Source organism: Rhinoraja longicauda, chromosome 7 (genome assembly GCF_053455715.1).
Source record: "Rhinoraja longicauda isolate Sanriku21f chromosome 7, sRhiLon1.1, whole genome shotgun sequence".
NCBI lineage: Eukaryota > Metazoa > Chordata > Chondrichthyes > Rajiformes > Arhynchobatidae > Rhinoraja > Rhinoraja longicauda.
The window spans coordinates 47,206,615-47,232,693 of record NC_135959.1 but is presented as its reverse complement, the minus strand read 5'-3'; the positions used below and the strand labels follow the sequence as shown (position 1 = coordinate 47,232,693).

The window sequence follows — 26,079 nt, the reverse complement described above, 5'->3', positions numbered from 1 at the left end:
CATAGATAGAGTAGACAGTTAGATCCCTTTTCTCCAGGGTGGAAATGTCAAGTACTGGAGGGTATAAGGTCTGAGGGAGGATATTAAAAGAGATATGTGGGTCAAATTTCTTTACAAAGAGAATGGTGGGTGTCAGGAATGTGTTGTCAGGTGTAGTGGTAGAAGCAGAGATTTCGATATAAATGCATGAATATGGAGGGAATGCAAGGATATGGAGCACATGCTGGCAGAAGGGATTAGTTTAAGCACATATATTGCAGGCCAAAAGGCCTGTTCATATGCTGTACTGTTCCATTTTATGCTCTAAACCATTCCATCTGCCATATTGACCATTTTTCCTCTGCTTTGAGCCCAATTTGGCGGTGTGTACCATCTACAAAATGCATTTTAGCAACTTGCCTTGGCTGCTTCAACATTATCATCACCCAAATCCGTGGCCTTTATGGGAATTTCACCAACTGCGGGGTACTTTTCAAGATACATACAACCCAATTTGCAATCACTTTGCCTTTTATTTCATCACTGGATAAAATCCTAGAATTCCTTAAACAAAGGGAGTACTTTTGGCAGAAGGGCTGCAACTATTCAAGAATGTGGAATACCTTCTAATTGACAATTAAATAATGCTCAATATGCAATGCCCATGTCCTATAAGTGAATTAAAAAAATAATTTTGAGTACAGTTTACTTATGTGTAAATAGAGTTTCTGCAATCTTTCATGTTTAAAATATAATTCCTCATACATTTCCAGCATAAAATTTGTCAGTCACCAAGAGAAATAATGCTTCTCCTGGACTGCAACCTTGACGTGGTGGAGAGGCTTGCGTACTCCAGTGATCCTGTGAGCTATGCCGGATGGGATTTTATATCCCTGGCAGGTTCAACCAAACCAGACAGGTCATGGGCGAGGAGGCAGACGAAGCAGTCCCTGGTCCTCCAAGTTGGGGGTTGGGCGTGGGGTTAACTACCCCACCCTGGAAAAAAGTGTGAGTTACAGAAACATTGACGAATGAAACCCAAATTGCGCACTTGGTTGAAGAAGGTGCCCTAGCGACGGGGAACATGACGCTTCCCAGCCAAACCCGCAAGGGCGCTGGGAAGCTGACACACCTTCTGACGTCAACGAAATCCATCCTTGTGGGGACTTGAAATATCCGAACCATGTTCCAGGCTGGCAAGGCTGCCACTGTTGCCAACAAAATGGTGCGCTACAATCTCTCAGTCCTGGGCTTGGCAGAAACAAGATGGACACAGTCAGGGGAGATCAAATTGACCAGTGGGCAGTCCGTTATCTACTCCGGAAAGAAATATGAGAGAGCAAAACATACAGAGGGAGTGGCCATAATGATGACGAAGGACACTAGAAAGGCTCTAACGGCATGGAAACCCATCAGCTCCTGCCTCATCTTCACAACCTTCAAAACCAACAAGAGAGTGAAAGCCCACATAATCCAATGTTATGCACCCACCAACGATGCAGAGGAGGAGGTCAAAGACAGGTTCTATGACAGCTTGAACCACCTACTTGGTAGTATTGGAGGCAGAGATGTCATTATCCTGATGGGTGACTTCAACGCCAAGATTGGAGACCAAAACGAGGGATATGAGGCAGCAATGGGAAAACATGGAGTGGGGAAAATGAATGAAAATGGCGAGATGTTTGCTGAGACCTGTGTTAACAATAACCTAGTGATTGGGGGAAGTGTATTCCCCCATAAAACAATCCACAAAACAACTTGGGTGTCACCAGATCATGTCACAGAAAATCAAATTGACCATATTTGTATCTGTACAAAGTTCAGAAGATCCATGGAAGATGTCAGAACAAGAAGATGAGCAGATGCAGCTTCAGAACACCACTTCCTGGTAGGGAAATTCAAGCTAAGGCTGAGGAGACACCACGGGGCCAAAAGCCAAAGAGCGAAATACAACACTGAATACCTCAGCAGTGCGCAAGTGGTGAAGAAGTTCAAGGATATCCTCTCAAGGGAAAATACAGAGCTACAGCTGAGGAGGAAGGAAGGATGGACAATAAATGAGGAGTGGGAATACCTAAAAGCTGCTTGGAGCTCAACCTGTGAGGAGGCCCTAGGGAGAAGGACCCAAAAGCACAAGGAGTGGATAACACCAGAAAACCTCAACACAAACCAGCAGAAGAGAAAGTTCAAAGAGAAGGTGAACAACTCAAGAACAAGAGCTGAAAAGGGTTTGGCACAAAAGGAGTCCAACAGATGCCACATAGAAGTGGGAAAGAACATCAGGTGGGACAAGAGAACACTGGTGGGGAGGCTAGCCAAGGAGGCAGAAATTGCGGCGACTCAAAGGAACATGAGGGAGTTATATACCATCACAAGGAAATTGTCCGGGACATACCTGCACAGTAATAAACCAATTACAGACAAGAACGGCCAACTGCTTTCAACCCAGGAGGCGCAGCTCGACAGATGGGTAGAGCATTTCGAAGAAGTTTTAAACAGGCCACCACCGGCAGTGCAGCCACATATTCCCAAAACCAGGATACCACTACATATTAAGTGTGATAGACCAACAAAATCAGAAATAAAGGCTGTAATCAAGCAACTGAAAATTGGCAAGGCAGCTGGCCCTGACAATATTCCACCTGAAGCCCTTAACGTAGACATAGACTCATCAACAGACATGCTCTACTGCTTCTTTGGGAGAATTTGGGAGGAGGAAAAGACACCCACAGAATGGGCAGAGGGATACATTGTGAAACTGCCAAAAAAAGGTGACCTAAAGAATATGTAACAACTACCGAGGGATCACCCTACTTTCTGTACCCAGTAAAATTCTCAACCGGGTCATCCTCAACCGTCTTCAGGAAGCTGTAGACGAGAGGCTATGGGACCAGCAAGCAGGATTCAGGAAGGATCGCTCATGCACAGACCACATAGCAACACTACGCATCATCATTGAACGGTCTATTGAATGGAACACGTCCCTATACATCAACTTCATCGACTTTGAGAAAGCGTTTGACAGCTAAGACAGGACAACACTATGGCGCCTAATGGACCACTATGGAATTCCCTCCAAGATCATAAACTTAATCAAGAGCTCGAATGATGGAACCTCATGCAAAGTTATGCATGCAGGCCAGCTCTCCCAGAGCTTTAGTGTCAAGACAGGCATCAAGCAGGGATGTCTACTGTCACCATTCCTGCTCCTCCTGGCAATTGACTGGATCATGATGGAAACAACTGAAGGGAAAAGAAGTGGAATTCAGTGGACAATGTGGAAACAGCTAGATGACCTTGACTTTGCAGACGACATAGCTCTCCTTTCACACACAGATACAAATGCAGGAGAAGACGGACAGACTCTTACAAGCTGCAACAAAACTTGGTCTTACACCCAATATAGCAAAGATACAGGTGAGGAAGATCCACTCCAAAACCAGCAACCCTATCCTCATGCACAGCACTGCCCTGGAGGAGGTAGAAACATTCACATACCTAGGCAGTATTGTGGACACCACTGGAGGGGCAGATGCAGACATAAAAAGTGAATCAATAAGGCTAGGGTGGTGTTTAGCATGCTCAAGAAGATCTGGAGTTCAAAATACATCTCAATCAACACCAAAATACGCATCTTTAATTCAAATGTGAAGCAGGTAAAGCTGGATGGATCAGAGACATGGAAAACAACAAAACGCACAACAAACAGGCTGCAAACATTCATTAACACCTGCCTCAGGAGGATACTAAACATCTGGAGGAGAGACAAAGTAAGCAATGTGGACCTGTGGAAAAGAACAAGCCAGGATCCCATTGATTTACAAATTCGAAAGAGAAAATGTAGTTGGATTGGACACACCCTCAGAAAACCTGCCACAAACATCACCCGGCAAGTCCTGAAATGGAACCCCCAAGGAAAAAGGAAAAGAGGTTGCCCCAGGAACAGCTGGAGGAGGTGTCCAGGCAGAAATGACTGGGAGTGGGCTCAACTGGGGAGATCTCGAAAGAACCACCATCAACTGAGTGAGGTGGAGGACATTTGTCAATGGCCTATGCTCCCATTCTTTATAATGCATGAAGATACTACTGAACGCATTTTAAACATTTAAAAATATTGTTTAATTAATATTGAAAGAAATAATCAAGGAAATAATTTATATCACAAGTGTTTTTAAATGTCAGTTAATTGGAGATTTTTAATTATAATCATGAGTTAAATGCAGTTTTAATCCTGGTGTTAAATATTTGGATATCAATACTTGGCTGTGAAAGGTTGGCAGGGGGAATGAAAATGAGGAGGATCTGAAGGTAGGGGATTGTGTTTTATCCCAAGCCAATAGCTAGAGGACAGATAATGAATCAAATACAATACAATATATCTTTATTGTCATTGTACAGTGGCACAACGAGATTGGGAATGCGCCTCCCATACGATGCAATAAATTAATTAGCTGGTCAGTATTAATTTAAACAACCCAGTGAAACAAATTAGAACAGTTTTAAACAGAATAAAGTGCAGTCGATCTGTGCCGGTTCACTGTGCGATGTGACCATCCGGCTCAGCAGGACCGGTTCATGGCAGCTATGGCCCAGGGGATGAAGCTGTTCCTGAGTCTGGAGGTGCGGGCGTAGAAGGCCTTGTATCGTCTGCCCGATGATAGAAGTTCGAACAGACTGTTGCAGGGGTGTGAAGAGGCTTTGTCGATGCTGGTGGCTTTTCTGAGGCATCGTGTGTTGTAGATGCCCTCCAAGGCTGGTAGCTGTGTTCCGATGGTCCTCTGAGCTCTATGGTCTACCCGCTGAAGAACTTTCCTCTCTGCCTCCGTGCAGCTGAGTTACCACACAGGGATGCCATGTGGGATGCCACAGGGAAACCTAGGCTTTCAAAAACCCAGGCTAAATTACACTCTACATTACACCTTTGCTATATCTTGCTCAGAACTAAATGTCCCTCTTTCATTTCGATCCACCTATCTCTGGTACCCCTGTGAACTTGAAGTTGTTTATTTTGTTTAAAATCCTGATGCAGTTACTTTTTCTGTTAAGTGCACTTGAATAATTTGGTAATAATTAACAAATTAATTTACAATTACATACATAAAATCCTATTGACAGACCCATTTAAAAAATGTTATTTGGTAATTTTATAATTGGATTGCTCATTCTGATTTTCAGGTATTTAAAAAAAACTATGGGGTTACCAGTGATATACTTCAATTTAACGCAAGGAAACATAATAAAAATCATATTCTGCTACTTTGTTTAATTCTGCTGGTATATGAAAGATTTTATATCGGCGATCATGCAAGTCGATTTGTGGTCAATTTAACCATGACTTTGGTAAATCCACATAATTTATGCTGAAATTGCTGATTGCACTCACAGCAGCGACTCAACACAAAATTTTGTATTTGCCCCTTGTCTTATCTTCAACATCTTGTTTTTGAAGCAATTTTGTAAAGCATGTTAGGATATTTCTCTGTGGTAGATACTAAGTGAATGTATGTTATTTGATTAGTATGCCAAATCTAACTTGTTTATCCAGCAGTCTTGTTTATCCAGTAGTCACTGCCATTTTTTATGGCTAGTTCAAGTGAACACCACCTGCTGTTGAACTATGAAAAAGCAGATTTTTAGTCTCTACATGGACATAATTTTGATCTGGTTTATAAACTGAATCAAACATGAAATCTGGTGACATTTCTGCCAGGAATGTCACTCTTGTGAAATATTTAGTTTGATAAAATGAAGTGTAATTTGTCACCACACAATCTAAAGTGTTTCAAATAATCAAGTGAGCACAGACATCTGAAATACCAACATATGGGAATTACTGTTGAAGTGGAAGGAACTACTGGCCTAGATTTTATTGTCTAGGGTCAACATGAAAATGTTTCTCCTAACCAATCGTGACAGTAATAATGTCGTAGTGATGACCTCTTATCATGCTCGAAATGAAGTAACCTTTTCTGTTCCTTAATATACAAAAGGGGTGTGTTTCTGCTAAACATTTTGTTAAGGAGATTTTATCCATTGAAAGGATAGAGTAAAATAGCATTTTGGTATATTTGATGCTTTCTATGCACAAGCATACATTGTAACAGTCTAGCCATTATGGCAAAAAATAGCTTTGCAAATTGAAAATAGTATCTCAAAGAGTCAATGGTATTATAGTGCAAGTTCATAAATCAAAGGAATAGCTTTACTCTTGCCAAAACTTTATATAATTTTGAAAACATTAAATTTCCACTGGAACAGTGGTTAGCCTTTTTAGCATTTGCATGCAAATGTAATCCTAATCAGAGCTTTCAATCCTGGTTTAATTCTGGTGAATGTTGGATTCTTTTATTTTATAACAATTCCATGTCAGAGGAGAATAAAAGTCTACAGAACATCCTTTGATATAAACACTGCTCTGTACAGGTTTATTGTTTGATGTCTCGTAAGTACTCAAGTCCTTGCATGCAATGCAGGCAGAAAAATCACACTAAACAGCTGCAGGACTGATTTGCATGGGTTCCCTTGCTCAGTGTCATTTTGTTGTATATTCTTATGCAAGGTTGATTTTCTAGGCTTGGGTATTCAAATATGTCAATGAACAGAATTTGTGTGCCGTACTGCTGAACACACAAACGATATTATTTAAAGATATTATTTAAATAAATCTTTTTTTAATAAATGGTTCTTGTGGTTGTAGTGGATTAGCAATCTCAGCTAACCATGTACTGTGGCTTGTTCGAATTATAGGAACTAACTGTAATTTATGGCAAACTGATAATATTTCTTTCTGTATAATCTCCCTACTTCAAATGCTTTCCTTTGTATGGTGCTATAATTCTTTGCCTTTGGTTATCTCACTAGGGCATCACCTGAAAATAGTGTTGTGCCAAGAGAAAATCAAGGAAATGGAATCTATCATTCTGTTCCTCAACATTTATTTCCTCTTTGTATCTTAATTTCTTTCATATATTTGTGTCATCCTCAATTTTTGTAGTTTTTCCTTTGCATTTATCAAATTCATATAAATAATCCTGTAATTCACTTCATCACACTGGTATTGAAAATCTCATGGCTGATGCAAACCAGACACAAGGGAAGCATCTAATTTTCTACTCTGTGGCTGGAATATATTTACATTACCAATGTACAGAATTTCAATAACTTTAGTTTCTGCATCAGAGTATGAAATATAATAAGAAAATTAAACAATTGGTGTGAAGAATTTGCTATCAATGTGAAAAATGTATTTGATTTATTTATGATTTCTTTTCACTTTTTAGAAATACAACCTGTTGTGCGTCCAAACACACACAGCTCCAGAAGTGACTCTCCATACATGCAACAGATTAATGGGCTTGCAAGATCATTCAGCGACTGATAACGACACAGTTCTTGAACTTCTACATCTCAATGTGGAAAACACTAACAAACCGCTAAACGTAATTACATCTTGGTCAATAGTGGGCAAAATGGCAATGGATAAAGGATACTCCAATACAGAGAGTGTTGAAGAGTGGGAAGTGCGGGACACAGATAGCTCGGGTTCAGATAGTGAATTGGAGCGGTTAGGAATTTCCACGTTAGAGACTGGTCCTATAATGAAACAGTTTTGTCAGACACCTGGATTGGAATCAAATCTACTCAAATGTAGTGAAGTTCTGCAAGATTTTAATATTGATACCAAAACAAAACCAAAAGTTGATTTAAGGATTACAGATGAAGATAAAGTCTATAAAATGAAAATGGAGTTTGCACTGAAATTGGGATATTCAGAAGAACAATTGCAGATGGTCCTGAACAAATTAGGAACTGATGCCGTACCTAATGATATATTAGGTGAACTTGTTAAACTGGGGAACAAACTTGATTCTGATGCCTCCTGTGGCAGAAGTAATCCGAGAACTATAAATCTGCGAGATACAACTTCTACGGATTCCCAAAGGTCGGATTCTCCTTTGGAAGACATGGTGGATGACGGGAATAATCTAAAACCTGTAGTCATTGATGGCAGTAATGTGGCAATGAGGTGAGTGGGGGAATCGTGTTTCCCTCTCCTTTCTTAATCTTTCTCCTTTGCTCTTTCACCCTCTCTTTCATTCTCTCACTATCTCTCCCAGTTTACCTCTCTCTCCCTGAATCCCTATCTATTTCTCCCTCTCAACCCGATCTCTCTCATCTCACCCCATCCCTCCCTCTGTCTCGCACTATCTCTCATCTTCCCTCTCTCTCGTCTTCCCTCTCCACCCTTCTCATCTCTAAATGCATCAATTTATAAATATGCAAGGGACCTGCATTTGATTGAGCAACTATAAATGTTCAACTCTACAACATTTTTACAGTAGTTAATGGATTTCATATCTAATGTAGCAATTATAGAATACCAAGATAAGCCACTAAAACAACCAGGAAATAATTCCAGATACTTGTTTCTGCCTTTCTTTGATAGTAATAGAAATATTTTAAAGTGTACTTATAGTTTTCACAAAGTAACCATCCACACTGAACTATTTTGTCATTTAACTTTACATGTACAATGTCTTTGCTCACAATACTTTTTGTTAATGTTCTCATATATCTGTTTAAGTCCAATCTAGATTTGAAAAATGCATTTTGACTAATTAGTGTTGGCATCAGGAAAAGGCTAATCGGATTTTTCTGATCAGTACAGTAATCACATTTTTCCATCATGTCATTATTCTTCATACTAGTCGATAATGGAAGGTCTTTTTTCGGTTGGCATATACAGAATTCTGAATGTTGTGCTCATAAAAGGCATTGTTGTATCATCACCTTCCATATCTGATAGTCTTTGTTATCTCCTGTGCATTGATTCTATACCCCATTACCATCAACCTGTCAAAGTATTGCATTATCCATGGTTTTCTTGATTGAAACTCCAGGAATCTTCAAATAAATATAACTCTCATCCTATCTCCTCTGTATTCCAATAAATCCATTGCCTTGACAATCATAATTTTAATTGTGGTACCAATGTTCTTGGCACCAAGTCCCCAAGCTCTGAAACTACAACATTAAAGGCATTGTTATTGATGGCCATGAGTGAGGTTCATGGAAATTGGGTTATTTTTCACTGCAATATGAACATTTGAGCAGATAAATAATAATTGTTTCAACAGGTCGAATCCGTAACTAGGCAAATGTTGGGTAATGTTATTAATGCTAAAAGAACATTATTCTTACTTAGAAAATCATTGTTAGAATATTGACTCAAAAGAAAGGAAGAGAAATGGGATTAAACCAAATTACCCAAGACTGGCACAGGTGCCATGTACCAATTATTCTCCTTTTCAGTAACTTTTACTTTTACCTATATTGAAAAATCAACTTCTCACCAATTATTTAAGTGTATCATCATATTTGAAAACTAAATTTAATAATGTAGCTTGTTGTTTTATCAGTGATCTCTTATTGTGTTTAAAACTTGAGGATACAAGGATGCCTTTTGACATTTTGTTATTAATTTTGTTTTCTAGTATTAATCCTGTTTTTAATAGTGTTAATTAGGAAAGATTAGTCCCATTGAATATATGGATTTAAGACTTGTTTTTGTTTCTTGCAGTCATGGCAATAAAGAAGTGTTCTCCTGTCGAGGGATTAAGTTAGCAGTGGATTGGTTTTTGGAAAGGGCCCATAAAGATATTACTGTGTTTGTGCCTGCCTGGAGGAAGGAACAATCGAGGCCTGATGCCCTCATCACGGGTAACCTGTAGCAATTACTCAGTTGGTTTGTATTGGTACATGAATTAAACATTGAGAGTGCTGTTACAGTTGATTGAATAGCATGATTTATTCATAGCCCAGTTTTGCTTATTTAATCTAAAATTTGAAGAAACCTTTTATTTAAAATATTCTTTTTAGTTTTAGTATTGTAATGGTGCGACAATATCTTGAAATTTTGTTCTAGCATTTTAAGGCAGTGCTGCAAAATCTAAGGAATAGACAACATCTCTCCAAAAAAAAGCCCATCGGTGTTTAAATAGACTGTTTATCCATTCCTTTTGACTACTGTACAACATAAATGATTCTGTTGACAGGCTCTATATATAGTCATCTTTTTAGAAGGCTATAAAATAGTTTGTGCCTCAAGCTGTCATTTGTCTGCAGACTAGGGAAGTTTAATTATATAAAAATACTACTTATAAAGTAGATCTACTCTCATATAAAATCAGTCTGAAGAAGGGTCTCGACCCAAAACGTCACCCACTCCCTCTCTCCCGAGATGCTGCCTGGCCCACTGAGTTACTCCGGCATTTTGTGTCTACCTCATATAAAATAAGTTGTTTTTCATATAACTTCTAAATTAGATTAATATCATTTGCACAGTCAGATTTTAAGAAAATACTAGACCAAGTGGACCTGTTGGGCCCAAACCTCTCCTGCATTGGTGTAGCACCCTCTCCTCCCCTCCCCCACTCCCCCTCTCCCCCTCCTTCCTTCCCCTCTCCCCTCCTCCCCACCCCCTCCCTCTTCCTCCCTCCCCCTCCCCCACACTCCATCCCCCTGAACCCCCTTTATCCCCTCCCTCCCTAGGAGATAGATTTAAACTTTAAAATGTGAATAACTTTAAAAATATAACACCGATTTCAATGAAACTTCTTCCATTAGCACCAAAGGGATGACGGTGAGTAAGGTGGGCCTAAAATTGTCACGCTATCGTGTACCGTTTTGGCTGTATTTCAGGAACAAACAAACAAGAGTTTTAGTATATAGATATATTTAAAAATATGTTTCAATATGTTCAAAGTATTTGATCTCTATTATAATGAATGCTATTTGCTGAGAGATAATAAGATTTGATTTAGGAGCCTTTATGAATAGAAATAAACTATTTAGCCTTTACCATTTGGTGAAATCATCACAGTTCTGTGACCATGTACATTCCTTTGTCCTGTCACCCTTAATATGGAATACTATCTGCATTGCAAGCTATTCTTTTGCCTAAATAATTGATGTATCAAAGTTCGCTGATGACACAAAAATGAAGGGAAAGTAAGTTGTAAATGGATACAAAGAATCAGCAAAGAGATATACATCATTTAAATCAATGGGCAAAACTACAGGAAATGGAATATAATGTGAAATATGAGATAATTCTCATATGAAGATAATGAAGAATAGAAAAGTTAAAGTTAATTTAAATTTGATGCTAGATTCATTTGCTAGGAAGGTTTTGAAGGAGGAAAACATTGCAGGCTGGGAGATCTTCCACATCAATGTGTTTATCTGTAAAATTTCACAATCTATAGGTCCTAACATCACCTGAAGCTGCATTTGACCCACCGCAATGTCTCAGGCTTTAGATCTTTAAACCCCCTGCTGCCATACTGGCACATCCACTCACACTATCATACAGGCCCCACTGTAGGGCAGGTCTGTGATACTTGTATACCTATTCTTCAAACATCCGTCACTGGAGGTATAGGTGCAACATTCAATCTTTGTTTTCCAAGCTCTTCAGGCCTTTTGATCTGGTCAGCAAACGCACTGCAAGTAGCTAATGATCTTAGCTATTTAAACTTTGCAGTTAGTGTATGACACTCATGCAAAGAAGCTCATCATCATTAGAATGAGCTTAGGCAGATCAGAAACACGGAAGAGATTTCACAGTGTTTTAATATGAATCCAATACATAAAGAATGTGTGTTTGTACTTTAGTTAGCCTCTGCAGATTGCCCTTTGTGTGTGAGGAGTGGATGCGAAAGTGGGATGACATAAAACCAGTGTGAACAGGTGATTGATGGTCAGCAAGGACGGTGAACTGAGGGGCCTGTCTCTATGCTGTATCCTTCAATCAATCAAAACTATCCACATAAGAATTTCAGGCCATGTAAAAGCACACTTCACTTTAGTTCCTGCTTGTTGTAAAGGTGAAATCAAGGGTTTTAACTTTGTTATTTTCAATGGAAGTTTTGCCAAAAGAATGCCAAGAGGTACCATAGTTTGGCTACACAAGAAAGGTTAGATGGAAAACAAGGTGGAAATAAGAGTCAAAACATTGTGATAACTAGACTAAGTGGACCCGTTGGGCCCAAACCTCTCCTGCACTGGTGCAGCAACCTCCATCCCCCCTCCCTTCCCTCCCTTTCCCCCCTCCCCCCCACTACATCCCCCTCAACCCCCCTTATCCTCCCCCTCCCTCCACCCCCCTCCCTCCTCCCCCCTAGGAGATAGATTTCAACTTTAAAATGTGAATAACTTAAAAAATATAACACCGATTTCAATTAAACTTCTCCCATTAGCACCAAAGGGACGGCGGGGAGTAAGGTGGGCCTAAAATTGTCAAGTTATCGTGTACTGTTTTGGCTGTAGTTCAGGAACAAACAAATAAACAAACAAGAGTTTTAGTATATAGATGATAGTCTGGAGAAGGGTCTTGACCTGAAACGTCACCCATTCCTTCTTTCCAGAGATGCTGCCTGTCCCTCTGAGTTACTCTAGCATTTTGTGCCTGTCTTAGAAGTAAACCAGCATCTGCAGTTCCTTCATACACATGATGTGATAAAAGTCTAGGATCCTTAATAAAAAAAGAATCTCACTGTTTTGCCGCAACAATATGATTTTGTACAAAAGTAGCTTACTATTTTAAACACTAATAGGATCATTATTTCCAGGGTTGTGTCACTAATTTTACAGCCTCCAGTGGATATTGGCAAGTTATTTAAGGATTGTATGAGGAAGAAATGGGTGGATGGACTGCATGAAAGTGAGCATGCCTTTGTGCCAAAGAAAACTGAAGGTGATCAAAACTGTGTACTGTGTACACCTTGTGTTAAGGTCTTTTGGTAAATCATTGACTCGGCTTTAGTTATTAAATCATTCAATCACGTCTTCTCAAATGGATGATGCAGATGAGGCCCCGGTTACTCATGTCCATAACCTGCATTTGTTCAAAATCCCAATATTTGTTATGATCACCTTACTGCGGTGGATATTTGGATTAAAGCTTTCTGGTTATGAGCAAGTGACAACCTGCCAAGTTGGCCATGCTATGTTGCATTAAGATTTCCCATGTTGGAAATTTTGCCACTCTGATTAAGGTGCTAATGATAGTGGCATTCAGACACTATGAGATAAGAGCATGGAAATGGAGGATGATGAATCACATGTAGGCAGAGGTGATTAGTTTTACTTGGGACGGACATTGTAGGATAGAGGGCCTGTTCTATTGCTGTACTGTTCCATATTCTCATTTTAAAATATGCTCAAACAAAATATTGACACTTCACCTGTCTTAATGTTTGTTTTATTACACTGTTAATATAATCAGGGTTCATTTTTTATTGTTAATCTATTGTTTACAAGAGAAAATGTATTTAAGACTCAAAAAAGATGACCAAGGACAGATTGTAAATCATTGTATCCTTCTGTAAGAAACCTATTAAAGCAGACAGAAGGAAAATTGGATGTTTGTTTTTATTGCAAGGGTGATGGCGAATAAAAGTGGGTAAGTTTTAACAAAATTGTATAGGACTTTAGCAAAGCCAGACCAGGAATATTACATAAACTCATGGTCTCCTTCCTTGGAAAAGGATATAGTTGGCATGGAGACAACAGAGAAGGCTCATCAGATTAATTCTAAATATGAAGGGATAATATTACGAGGAAAGATTAAGCAGATTGTTACTCCCTGGAGCTTAAAGGATGATTTGATTGAAGTTTTCAAGATACTGAAGGAACTGATGGGATAAATGATAGGGAGCTCTGAATGGTTGTGGTGTTGTTTAAAAATTAGAATCAGTCTTTTCAAACACTTCCAGATAAACACTGACAGAGAGATATGGAACATTGTTCTGCAAATGAAATTGATGCCAGATAATTTGTGAATTTTAAGTCTGATATTGAAAGATTTTCGAACCTTCAACATCCAGATACCATTCTGGTAAATCTCATAGAATTATAGAGAGAGAGAGTACAAAAACGGGTCCTGTGGCCTATCGATCCTACCGACCCTAACCATCCATTTGCACTAATCCCATATTAATCACATTTTGTTTTTTCATTCTCATCATCTCACCCCATATACTACCACTCTCCTTAACACAAGGAGTATTTATAAAGTCCAAATAAGCTACCAGCTGCATACCTTTGGGATCTGGGTGGAAACAAGAGCAACCAAGAGGAAATCCACAAGGTGGACGGAAAAATGTACAAACACCACAGACTCGGCACCCGAGGGTCAGGACTGAACTTGGGTCTCTGGCGTTGTGAGGCAATGGACTTCTACCAAGCTACACTCCACCATAGTTAATATATTCTACCTAATGTACAGTGCAAAACATAGCATTACTCTAGTATAAGAAGATAACTGCAGATGCTGGTACAAATTGAAGGTTTTTATTCACAAAATGCTGGAGTAACTCAGCAGGTCAGGCAGCATTTCGGGAGAGAAGGAATGGGTGACGTTTCGGGTCGAGACCCTTCTTCAGACAGTCGGTCTGTCAATGTCAGTCTGAAGAAGGGTCTCGACCCGAAACGTCACCCATTCCTTCTCTCCCGAGATGCTGCCTGACCTGCTGAGTTTAATCAAAGTTGTATAGAATTTTAAGGAAGAAAACACTTGAAGAGGTTCAGGAAAGAAATTCTAGATCTTGACCCTTAAAAACTGAATCATGTTTGCCAGTTGCAAACCAATAAAACTTGCCAATAGTGAACAGGTCAAGCATGGTAGTCTGAAGGCTAATGGCTATTACAGATAGAGAAGGGGCAAGATCATTATGGGTTGGGAGTAGGGTGTGGCGCAGGGTGAGACAGAGCTTTAAAAACAAAGTTAAGAGTTTTAAAACTAGTTATTCAACTAATCTTCTGCTGCAACTGCCCATATTCCTGCCCTGTTGGTATTTTTTGTTTTTATGTCTCTGCTGGACACAGTCTGTCTGATGTCCTATTCAGAGAATGTCCTTGGATCTGAAAAAATGTTAATTTATTTCTACCTATCCACAGATTTGTGCATTATTCAGCCTCCACAATCCTCTATTGGCAGCAATGACTTTTGTGAGTTCAAATTATGCAAAGTATGATAGTTTACTCCCTACATTTTTCATGGGTTTGCCACATGAGGGAGGTCATGTTCTTTGTGCCTCTGGTTTAGCAGAATTCAATCACAATTCTGGGAGGGGCTCTTCGGCCACTAGGAAAAACTGGTTGTGAAGGATTCTTTGTTTTGCTTAATGTCCCTATGATTGACAACTGGCTCCTCATTGAGCTTGTTTCCTCTCTTCATGAGGGTTGTGAATACGGCGAAACTGAAGTCTCCTAGTATGCTCCTGTTGCCACACGAGTCATAAATTCACATTAGAAATATTTGTCTGTCATGTTTTAGTACTTTAGTGTTTTCACCCGTTCCATGGACTTCTCCTTGAAAAGCTCAATCAAATTGTGAGATATGAGTTCTCAGGAATAAAGCTCAGTACTTTACCTTTCCAGCTCTGATGTAAGGATCACCCACCTGCAATTCTTTCAACCTTCTTAAGTAAGCATTAGCTGTTTTTCTGTCTTCTGTTACCTCACCTGTGGCTAACGAAGATACAAAAATCATTCCCCTGTTCTGGTTCCAACAATATCCTTGGTATCTACCTTTATGTGTGTCAGTACTATTTTTGTAATGTTAATATGCTTCAGGATATCACTGATTTCTTCCCTGAACTCCATATCCTTCTCCACAGTAAATACAAATGAAATTGTTTATTCATTAAAGTTCTTATTGTCTCTTCCAGCTATTTTCTCTAAAAATAAACACTGGATTAATTACTCATCGGAATACAGACAGAGAACTTTCAGTTCCTCGGGTCCATGATGACTCCAAGTAGAACAATCCCATCAATCCCCTTTTCCCTACAATCATGTTCACACCTTTTGCCACTTATTATCAAGAAATTTGCACTGGAGGTAATTTACAGTAACCAATTAACCTACCAGCACATCTGGAATTTTGAAGACCAGAGCACTTGGCAGAAATCCAGAAAATGCATACTCCACGGTGCATCAGAGATCCCTGAAGCAGAGCCAACTGCACTAACTGCTACATCAACATGCCACCCATATAGTGCTTGAATTAATATTGAACTCTATTAACTCAAACCTGGGATGTCAAAGTTCATGACAATTAAGATTAGAAAGTGCATCTTAAAATTAGAAAATGCTAAAAAATCTGGAAAATGGTGGAACAATTTTAAATATAAATTATTTTCATTTTACAGATCAAGAAATCCTACGCAAGTTGGAAAAGGATAAAATCCTTGTCTTCACGCCATCTCGTCGTGTGCAAGGGCGAAGAGTAGTTTGTTATGACGATCGCTTCATTGTGAAACTGGCTTATGAATCAGATGGTATAATTGTATCAAATGATAACTACAGGGATTTGCAGAATGAAAAACCAGAATGGAAAAAGTTCATTGATGAGAGATTACTTATGTATTCTTTTGTTAATGACAAGTGAGTGTTTAGATTTTACTACATTATTTATCCAAAACATTACATGAATATGTATTGCGTAACATCACTTGATAGTTATACTGTACATCATAATCTACGTTTGTTTAATTTCAGATTCATGCCACCAGATGATCCTCTGGGTCGCCATGGACCTAGCTTGGATAACTTTCTGAGAAGACGACCTGTTGTACCAGAACATAAGAAGCAGCCTTGTCCATATGGTAATTAGTTTTAAAAGTATAATTCTTGTTTATACTTCAGTTTCAGCACGGTCAAAACATTTAATTGACGTTGCTAAGTAGAGAGATGTCATTCGTTCACAATACAAGTTCAGCACGACAAACATTCAAGTGACTTGTTTTTTAATATTTAGTATTTTCATCAAAAGTTTGCTGACAATAAACCACACACTGTATAAACTGTGTTTCAGTTGGGGAGAGGGTTTGCAGTTCAAATCTTACTTTCAGTGCATTACTGAGGAAGTATATTTCAGATGAGACTTTATTCCAAAGTCATACCTGACCTCTCAAGTGAAAGTAAAACATCTCACTTTAGTATGTTGAACACACATAAGTAAACTTTCCCTAGTACCTTGGGCAACATCACATCACCAAAAGCAGATAGAAAATCAAAAATCTCCAGCTGTGGAAATATGAAATAATGATTGAAAGGCTGGAATCACTCAGTTGGTTAAGCAGCATCCATGGAAAAAGAAACTGAGTTAGTGTTTAAGATCAATGTTTTCAAAAACCATCTTTCTACTGTTAGTTCACTGACAACAAATTATCATATTTACTGACTGTAAAATACTTTGACCACTTTGGTTTCACATATAATTGCATTTACCTGGTACTATTGTCCAAAAGTGTCAAGGTATTCCAGGATTAAAAGCAGGCCACATCCTCACGTGGTACAAAGCCTCTCTTGCTGAGTGGTGGTGATGCAAGCTCTCCCAGTCACAATTGGCTATTGCTATTAGCTAATTAGCTATTTGACACTTTGACTATTTGTGTTCTTGTGTCAAATAATTATTTTGTTCAATGTGTAGTTGTAATTTCATTGCATACATATCAATGACTTTTCTTGATCTTAGCTGTTCATTATTTTAAACTTTCAATATGGTAATTTAACATCAGTACATGTCTTTCTCATTTATGACATGGATAGCATTCGAGACTCAGCAGTCTACGTGTGAACGGTGGTGGACAATTAAACAACTAAATGGAGAAGGAAGGTCCAAACATGAATGTAGGGCCTATACATGGGAACTAATGCAGAGGCTTAAGCGTAAACATTTGTGCTCAGCCAGAAGTTGCTGAATGGATAATCCATCTGAGCTTCTTCTTGCAATACTCACCGTTACAATATCAATGCTCAGCTAATTAAATCCACTGTATGTGATATTAAGGAAGAGATGAGAGCACTGAAAGCTGCTTTGTCAATTAGATCAGCCAACATCTGACCTGTAGTACTGAAAATCCAAACCCCAGTGCAAACTGCAAATCTAGCCAAGGTTTTCAGTGCAGGTATAATGGCATCTACCTGACAACGTGAAAAATTACCCAGGTATATGCTGTTCACAAAAAGCAAGACAAATTAAATCTTGTTAATTAATGGCCAATCAATCCACTTTCAATCATCAGCCAAGTGATGGAAGCTACTGCTGACCATGCTATTGATTGCACTTCTTCACCGGTAACCTATTCACTGTTGCCGAGTTTTGTTTTCAGCAGGACCACTTGGTTCCAGATCTCATCCACAATGTTAGTCCAAATTTGCCTTTTAACATCAATGTAATATTTGACTGAGTGGGGCATCAATGAAAAACATTATTGTAGTTGAAATTGTACCTTGGACAAAGGAAGATAATTAGAGTTATACACCACAGAAACAGGCCTTCAGCCCAATTCATCCATGGCAACCAAGATGCCCCATCTAAGCTAGTCTCATTTATCTGCATTTGACCCACACCCCTCTAAAACATCCTTCCATCCATGTACTCGTCCAAATGTATTTTAAATGTTATTATACCTGCCTCAACCATTTGGTCTGGCAGCTTGTTCCATGTACCCACCACCCTCTCTGTGAAAAGGTTGCCACTCAAGGTCCTATGATATCTATTCCCTATCACTTTAAACCTATGGCCTCTAGTTGTTGATTCCCCTACCCCGGGGAAAAAGACTCTGTGAATTCAAGACCTACAAGACATAGGTATCACAAAATGCTGGAGTAACTCAGCGGGTCAGGCAGCATCTCTGGTGAGAAGGAATGGATGACGTTTCTGGTCGAGACCCTTCTTCAGACTGATGTCAGGGGGGGCGGGACAAAGAAGGGATACAGGTGGAGACAGGAAGACAGTGGGAGAACTGGGAAGGGGGAGGGGAAAAGAGGGGCAGAGGAACTATCTAAAGTTAGAGAAGTCAATGTTGATACCGCTGGGCTGTAAGCTGCCCAAGCGAAGTATGAGGTACTGTTCCTCCAATTTGCGGTGGGCCTCACGATGACACTGGAGGAGGCCCATGACAGAAAGGTCAGACTGGGAGTGGGAGGAGGAGTTGAAGTGCACAGCCACCGGGAGATCAGGTTGGTTAAGGTGGACTGAGCGAAGGTGTTGAGCGAAATGATCGCCGATCCTGTGTTTGGTCTTGCCGATGGAGAGAAGTTGACATCTGAAACAGCGGATACAATAGATGAGGTTGGAGGAGGTACAGGTGAACCTCTCTGCCTCACCTGGAAAGTCTGTTTGGGTCCTTGGATGGAGTCAAGGGGGGAGGTAAAGTGATAGGTGTTGCATCTCCTGCGGTTGCAGGGGAAAGTGCCTGGGGAGGAGGTGGTTTGGGTAGGAAGGGACAAGTGGACCAGAGAGTTACGGAGGGAACGGTCTCTGCGGAAAGCAGAAAGGAGAGGAGATGGGAAGATGTGGCCAGTAGTGGGATCCCGTTGGAGGTGACGGAAATGTTGGAGGATAATTTGTTGGATACGTTGGCTGATGGGGTGGAAGGTGAGGACAAGGAGACTCTGTCCTTGTTACGAATGGGGGGAGGGGGAGCAAGAGCGGAGCTGCGGGATATAGAGGAGGCCCTAGAGAGAGCCTCATCTGTAATGGAGGAGGGGAAGCCCCGTTTCCTAAAGAATGAGGACATATCTGATGCCCTAGTGAGAAACACCTCATCCTGAGCGCAAATGCGGCGTAGACGGAGGAATTGGGAGTAAGGGATAGACGTTTTGCAGGAGACAGGGTGGGTAGAAGTGTAGTCCAGATAGCTGTGGGAGTCAGTGGGTTTGTAGTAGATGTCGGTCACTAGTCTGTCTCCTGTGATGGAGATGGTGAGATCCAGAAACGGTAGGGAGATGTCGGAGATGGTCCAAGTATATATAAGAGCGGGATGGAAATTAGTGGTGAAATGTATGAAGTCAGTGAGTTCTGCATGGGTACAAGAGGTAGCACCAATGTGGTTGTCAATGTAGCGGAGGTAGAGTTTGCGGTTGGGGCCTGTGTACGTCTGAAACAGGGATTGTTCGACGTACCCGACAAAGAGGCTGGCATAGCTATGGCCCATGCAAGTGCCCATAGCTATGTCTCAGGTTTGGAGGAAGTGGGAGGAGTCAAAGGAGAAGTTGTTGAGGGTGAGAACCAGCTCTGCAAGGCGGAGGAGAGTGTTAGTAGATGGAGATTGGCTGGTTCTACGGTCGAGGAAGAAACGGAGGGCTTCAAGACCGTCCTTGTGGGGGATGGTCTTGAAGCCCTCCATTTCTTCCTCGACCATAGAACCAGCCAATCCATCCCCCACAAGGATGGTCTTGAAGCCCTCCATTTCTTCCTCAACCGTAGAACCAGCCAATCTCCATCTACTAACACTCTCCTCCGCCTAGCAGAGCTGGTTCTCACCCTCAACAACTTCTCCTTTTACTCCTCCCACATCATCCAAACCCGAGGCGTAGCTATGGGCATGCGTATTGGCCCAACCTATGCCTGCTGCTTTGTCGGATACGTCGAACAATCCCTGTTCCAGACTGGCCCCATCCTCGAACTCTACCTCCGCTACATTGACGACTGCATTGGTGCTACCTCTTGTACCCATGCAGAACTCACTGACTTCATACATTTCACCACTAATTTCCATCCCGCTCTTAAATATACTTGGACCATCTCCGACATCTCCCTACCATTTCTGGATTTCACCATCTCCATCACAGGAAACAGACTAGTGACCGACATCTACTACAAACCCACTGACTCCCACAGCTATCTAGAACTACACTTCTTCCCACCCTGTCTCCTGCAAAAAGTCTATCCCCTACTCCCAATTCCTCCCTCTACGCCGCATCTGCGCCCAGGATGAGGTGTTTCACACTAGGGCATCAGAGATGTCCTCATTCTTTAGGAAATGGGGCTTCCCCTCCTCCATTACAGATGAGGCTCTCACTAGGGCCTCCTCTATATCCCGCAGCTCCGCTCGTGCTCCCCCTCCCCCCATTCGTAACAAGGACAGAGATCCCCTTGCCCTCACCTTCCACCCTATCAGCCAACGTATCCAACAAATTATCCTCCAACATTTCCGTCACCTCCAATGGGATCCCACTACTGGCCACATCTTCCCATCTCCTCTCCTTTCTGCTTTCCACAGAGACCGTTCACTCCGTAACTCTCTGGTCCACTTGTCCCTTCCTACCCAAACCACCCCCTCCCCAGGCACTTTCCCCTGCAACCGCAGGAGATGCAACACCTGTCCCTTTACCTCCCTCCTCGACTCCATCCAAGGAACCAAACGGTCTTTCCAGGTGAGGCAGAAGTTCACCTGTACCTCCTCCAACCTCATCTATTGTATCCACGGTTCCAGATGTCAAGTTCTCCACATCGGCGAGACGTAACGCAGGCTCGGCGATCCTTTTGCTCAAAACCTTCGCTCAGTCCGCCTTAACCAACCTGATCTCCCGGTGGCTGATCACTTCAACTCCTCCCACTCCCAGTCTGACCTTTCTGTCATGGGCCTCCTCCAGTGTCATAGTGAGGCCCATCGCAAATTGGAGGAACAGCACCCCATATTTCGCTTGGGCAGCCTACAGCCCAGTGGTATGAACATTGACTTCTCTAACTTTAGATAGTTCCTCTCTTCCCCTTCCCAGTTCTCCCACTGTCTTCCTGTCTCCACCTTTTTTCCTTTCTATGTCCCGGCCCCCCGACATCAGTCTGAAGAAGGGTCTCGACCCGAAACGTCACCCATTCCTTCTCTCCAGAGATGCTGCCTGACCCGCTGAGTTACTCCAGCATTTTGTGATACCTTCAATTTGTACCAGCATCTGCAGTTATTTTCCTATACATCTACAAGACATAAGTCAGCACTGTGATAGAATACTCTCCACTGGCCTGACTGAGTGCAGCACCAACAACTCTCAAAAACCTTCTTTAGGGCAACCAGTCACACCCAGATCCTGAAAATGTTTTTAAGTTAGGGCATTAATGGGCATTATTACAGAATGTATAAAACTCTGCTGTTCTGCAGTGTGATTAACTAGCTATCTAATCCTTGATCAGATAATTGATATAAATTGAAGATTCACTGTCATAACTTACTATGCCACTTAGATTTCATGTTATTTCTTGTATTTTTGGCCACTTTCCACTATGTATCTGTGATGGATTGAAGTGGAAGTACTTCTAAGCTTGTTTGGATACACCTTTTAAAATCTTGAATAATTTTTATTCGTATGGTATTCCGTAATACATTTTGGCGTTTTTTTAACATCAACAGAATCTTGGTTCAACAGCTGTTTTATCAAACTCACTCTTCTATTTTCAACAGGAAAGAAGTGCACTTACGGTCATAAATGTAAGTACTATCATCCAGAAAGAGGTACACAGCCTCAGCGTTCTGTGGCAGATGAACTACGCGCGAGTGCTAAGAATTCAATAATGAAAACAAATGAAGGATTGGTGAAGAGCAACACTGTTCCATCTAACAACAAAGCTGAGGGTACATTTGATGTCAAACGCACAGCTCCAAAAAGACAGTCCGATCCAAATATTCAAACCCCTCTTTATAATGCAGTTGAAGAAAAACTTAGCAACAAAACCAGATTGGAAATTAAATCTGTGCCCCCTCATGTTAGTGCACCAAATTCTTCATCTGCAATAGCCCCAGGTACTGCTATATCAAGTTCTGGCATGCACTTTGTGACACAAGAACAAGTAATGCCAGTACAGTACCCTCCAATTCTGGCAGATTGTCCCCATGGAACACATATTTCACATAATAACCAGCGCCCAAAGTGTAACTCTCCTGTTGATGGAGGATATTACTCTGTGATGACTCCTTATCCTAATATTAGTTTATCTGGTACACACAGCCCTGACCCATTTTCTGTCAATAAAGAATATAGACTAAATCAGGTGGGTTCTGAATGTAGCAGTGAAGGTAGTGTTAGCTGTGGTACTGATTCATATGTTGGATATAATGAGCAAGCCTATCGAAGGTCTCCAGTTATAATGCTTGAGGAAAACCTCAAATGTCACCAATTTCATAAACGACAACAGGCCCTTCGTCATGGATACCATGATACTTTAGCAAGAGTTCAGACTTATAGTCGAGAAGAACAAAAGTCATTGCACAAAGCTTCGATCCATTGCATGACATCGCATTTGCCACATACAATAATTGGAGCTCACTCCAATTGTCCTGGTGAATGCCATGCAATATCTCACAATGCCCATCACCCACAGAATATTTCAATGGGATTGACAGTAGGAACTACAAGTGTAGAAAGATTTCCAGACTCACATGTGTATGAAAATCAGCCATTGAGACAAAGAAAACCTTATGTAGGTCATGAAACATTTGCCAATTGGAATAGGCTTGGTTATGGTATGGATGCTTATAACTATGCACAAGGATATTCATTGCCTAATAATCCCACGCAGCCATGTTATGATCAGTTTACATTCCAAAGTCTACCTGAGAAAAGAGAACAGACCTGGAGGATGCCATGGAGTGGTCTACCCACAGAGCATCCAAATTCACTAAGATTTCAGGATGCTCGTGACAAGGTCTACACAAATTTGTGTAACATTTTCCCAGCTGATCTTGTGCGGGTGGTAATGAAAAGAAATCCTCACGTAATTGATGCCCAGCAACTTGCTGCAGCTATTCTAGTAGAAAAGTCAAAACTGGGTTATTGAATTTTAAATGCTTCATTTGGTGTTTTTATTTTTCACTTAAAATGCAGAAGTAGCTTACATTGTGAGATTATTCAAATGAGGGAGATAAAATAGCATGGAGTCACAAGTATCTGCAGATGCTGGAATCTTGAGCAAAAAACAAACTGTTGGAGGAACTCAACAGGTCAGGCAGCCTCTAATGGAGGGAAATGGCATATGCCCTGTTTAAAAGGGAATAGTTTGTGTTTTTGCTACTACCTTTTAGATCTAGCATTATTTAAAGTTGCAGTCTTCTATAGGAAAAATTATGTGTATGTAAAAGCACCTTATAAATATTTAGTTACTGGTGACAGCATTTATTATCACCATCCTACATAGCAGTTTTAGTAGGAAACCTGGCCTTTTTTCCTAAAAATAATACATTTAGTGGCTTTTGGCACTTTTCCTTCAGCATTTAACAAATTATTGATGTAAAGATATATTAATGCAGGTTCTTGAAGTTCTTGAATCAGAATATCTTTGACCATCAATTAATGACCATTAATACCTAGACAGAAATGCTGATTTAAAAAAAAAAAATTGAGGATGTATATAGTACTATGCTAATTTTTGATGCAGCAATAAAAAGCAACCTTTTAAATTTAGATTAAACATTTTAAAATATATTGTACACCTTTTTTAATTAAAGCACTCAGGCTGTGGTATTATGAAAAGGCCTGATTTATCTTGTCACATTTTTTTAAGTGGGAACAAACAGATTATCTGTTTAGTTTCGGTAAAAGTTGTTTCTGGTATTTTTAATGGATTTTTGCCGCAGTGTTGTAGACATCCTACAAGAGATTTCAGCTAACAATTCTGAGTCACTGTTGAGTGTATTACAGCTTCAAGCAAAATCCAAAATAACCAGAAATGACCTTTCATTGTTGATGCAAATTGTATCTTTTATAAAATATGAAATCTGCAATAGTTTCAAATTTAGTGACATCGTAAATACACAAAATTGTGTAAATGTCATTAGGCATCATTTGGGCGGCATTTTACCAGATCCTTGAAATTAATCAATGGTATAAAAAATTATTTAAACTTTACTTTCTCTGATTCGGGAAAAGTCTAAATTAGAAGATACTGAAAATAAAACAGCAAAATCCTATATTTGTTTTTTTTCCTGTTTCTATTTGCAGACAGTTAACAGGTGTGTTCAGTGCTTTTTAGAAAAAAACATTAAATTGTAATTCAAATTGTAATGTAAAAATTCATATTTCATATTTCATATTTATTTTTGCAATTTCATTTTGCACGTGTAGTTTCCATGTTTTAATTTGAGCAGATCTGAATTTCATCTATTTTTGGTTAGGCTGCAAATTTTGTAAAGGATCCATAGCATAAGTACTTTTAACCAATGGTAAAGTTGCAATCGTTTTACACCTCTAGTGGATTCTTGGTTGTTAAATAATTGTAATCAGGGGGATGACCATAAATTTTAGTTTCTTTTCAACAAAAGTTAATGTGTGAGCATCAATTTTATCCAATAAGGAAATGAATACATGCAAAGTATACGGAAAATAAATTTAAAAATTAAAAATATAATTGAACAAACTCTACCACAATATTGATACTTGTAAGACAGTGAATTTCATATCAAAAATAAACATTAGCATTTTATTTATTGGAAGCCACTCAGTTCTGTGCGATACCAAATTTCTGATTTTGGTGCAAGTTTTTTCAGACTTATTGATACTATTTCACTATTGGATAGTTGACCAATTGACCTCTTTTTTGCTTTCATCCTTCTTACACAAAATGGATTGTGTATTCCATGCAGTATATAATCTTGCAGCCTAATCAAAAATAAATGAAACTTTCATTTTTTTAATAGATATTTAATATTACAGTATGTAAAAGTTGATCAAAAAAATAAATTACCAAATTTCAGGGAACATGGTAAAATGGACCCTGAAACCACGTCCAACACACCTAATAGAATAAACTTTTCGCTACTTGTGTGGCACTATGTGTGACATTAAGTAGATTTGGGTACAAATGCTTTTTAACAGGGCATTATGCTTATAGCCATAAAAGATTCTCTGAACCATGTTCAGCACATATCCATAACAAATCATTGTATACAATAATAATTAATGTTATTTTCCTCATCTACAGTACAATGCTGTTGATTTTCAAATTGCACGCATTCCAGTACTATTGTAAAACTCCAAGTTTGTAATGGTACTATAAAATCTAATGTATCTATTGAAAAGTTTATAAGGATTTTTTTACAGTATATCTGTATCAATATTAGAATTTTGAAATATGAATATTTTTTGTTTTCCATTCGGTGCCATATCATCTGGTGCCAATTAATTTATCAGACTGTTTGAAGATGCATCAGTAATATTTAATTGTATTTTATATTATTTTGAAAATTGAACTAACAATTGAGTTTATAATAAAAAGTAAAATAAAAACACAATTTCATATATGTGATCTGTGCA

The 26,079-nt window shown here is 39.7% G+C and overlaps 1 protein-coding gene and 1 pseudogene across 2 annotated transcripts in view; both read left to right on the top strand.

Annotated features, from left to right (window-relative positions):
* Nucleotides 1–24,763, top strand: part of LOC144595232 (putative ribonuclease ZC3H12C) — a 40,869-nt gene extending 16,106 nt beyond the window's left edge. For both annotated transcript variants that reach the window (XM_078402464.1, XM_078402465.1), the window contains exons 2-6: nt 7,260–8,005; nt 9,560–9,699; nt 16,197–16,431; nt 16,546–16,652; nt 22,236–24,763. In XM_078402464.1, the coding sequence (XP_078258590.1) occupies nt 7,329–8,005; nt 9,560–9,699; nt 16,197–16,431; nt 16,546–16,652; nt 22,236–23,608 (2,532 nt within the window). In that variant the 5' untranslated portion in view covers nt 7,260–7,328 and the 3' untranslated portion in view covers nt 23,609–24,763. The remainder of the gene's footprint in view (nt 1–7,259; nt 8,006–9,559; nt 9,700–16,196; nt 16,432–16,545; nt 16,653–22,235) is intronic.
* LOC144595628 (uncharacterized) lies at nt 1,064–4,002 on the top strand (annotated as a pseudogene).
* Nucleotides 24,764–26,079: the final 1,316 nt, after the last annotated feature.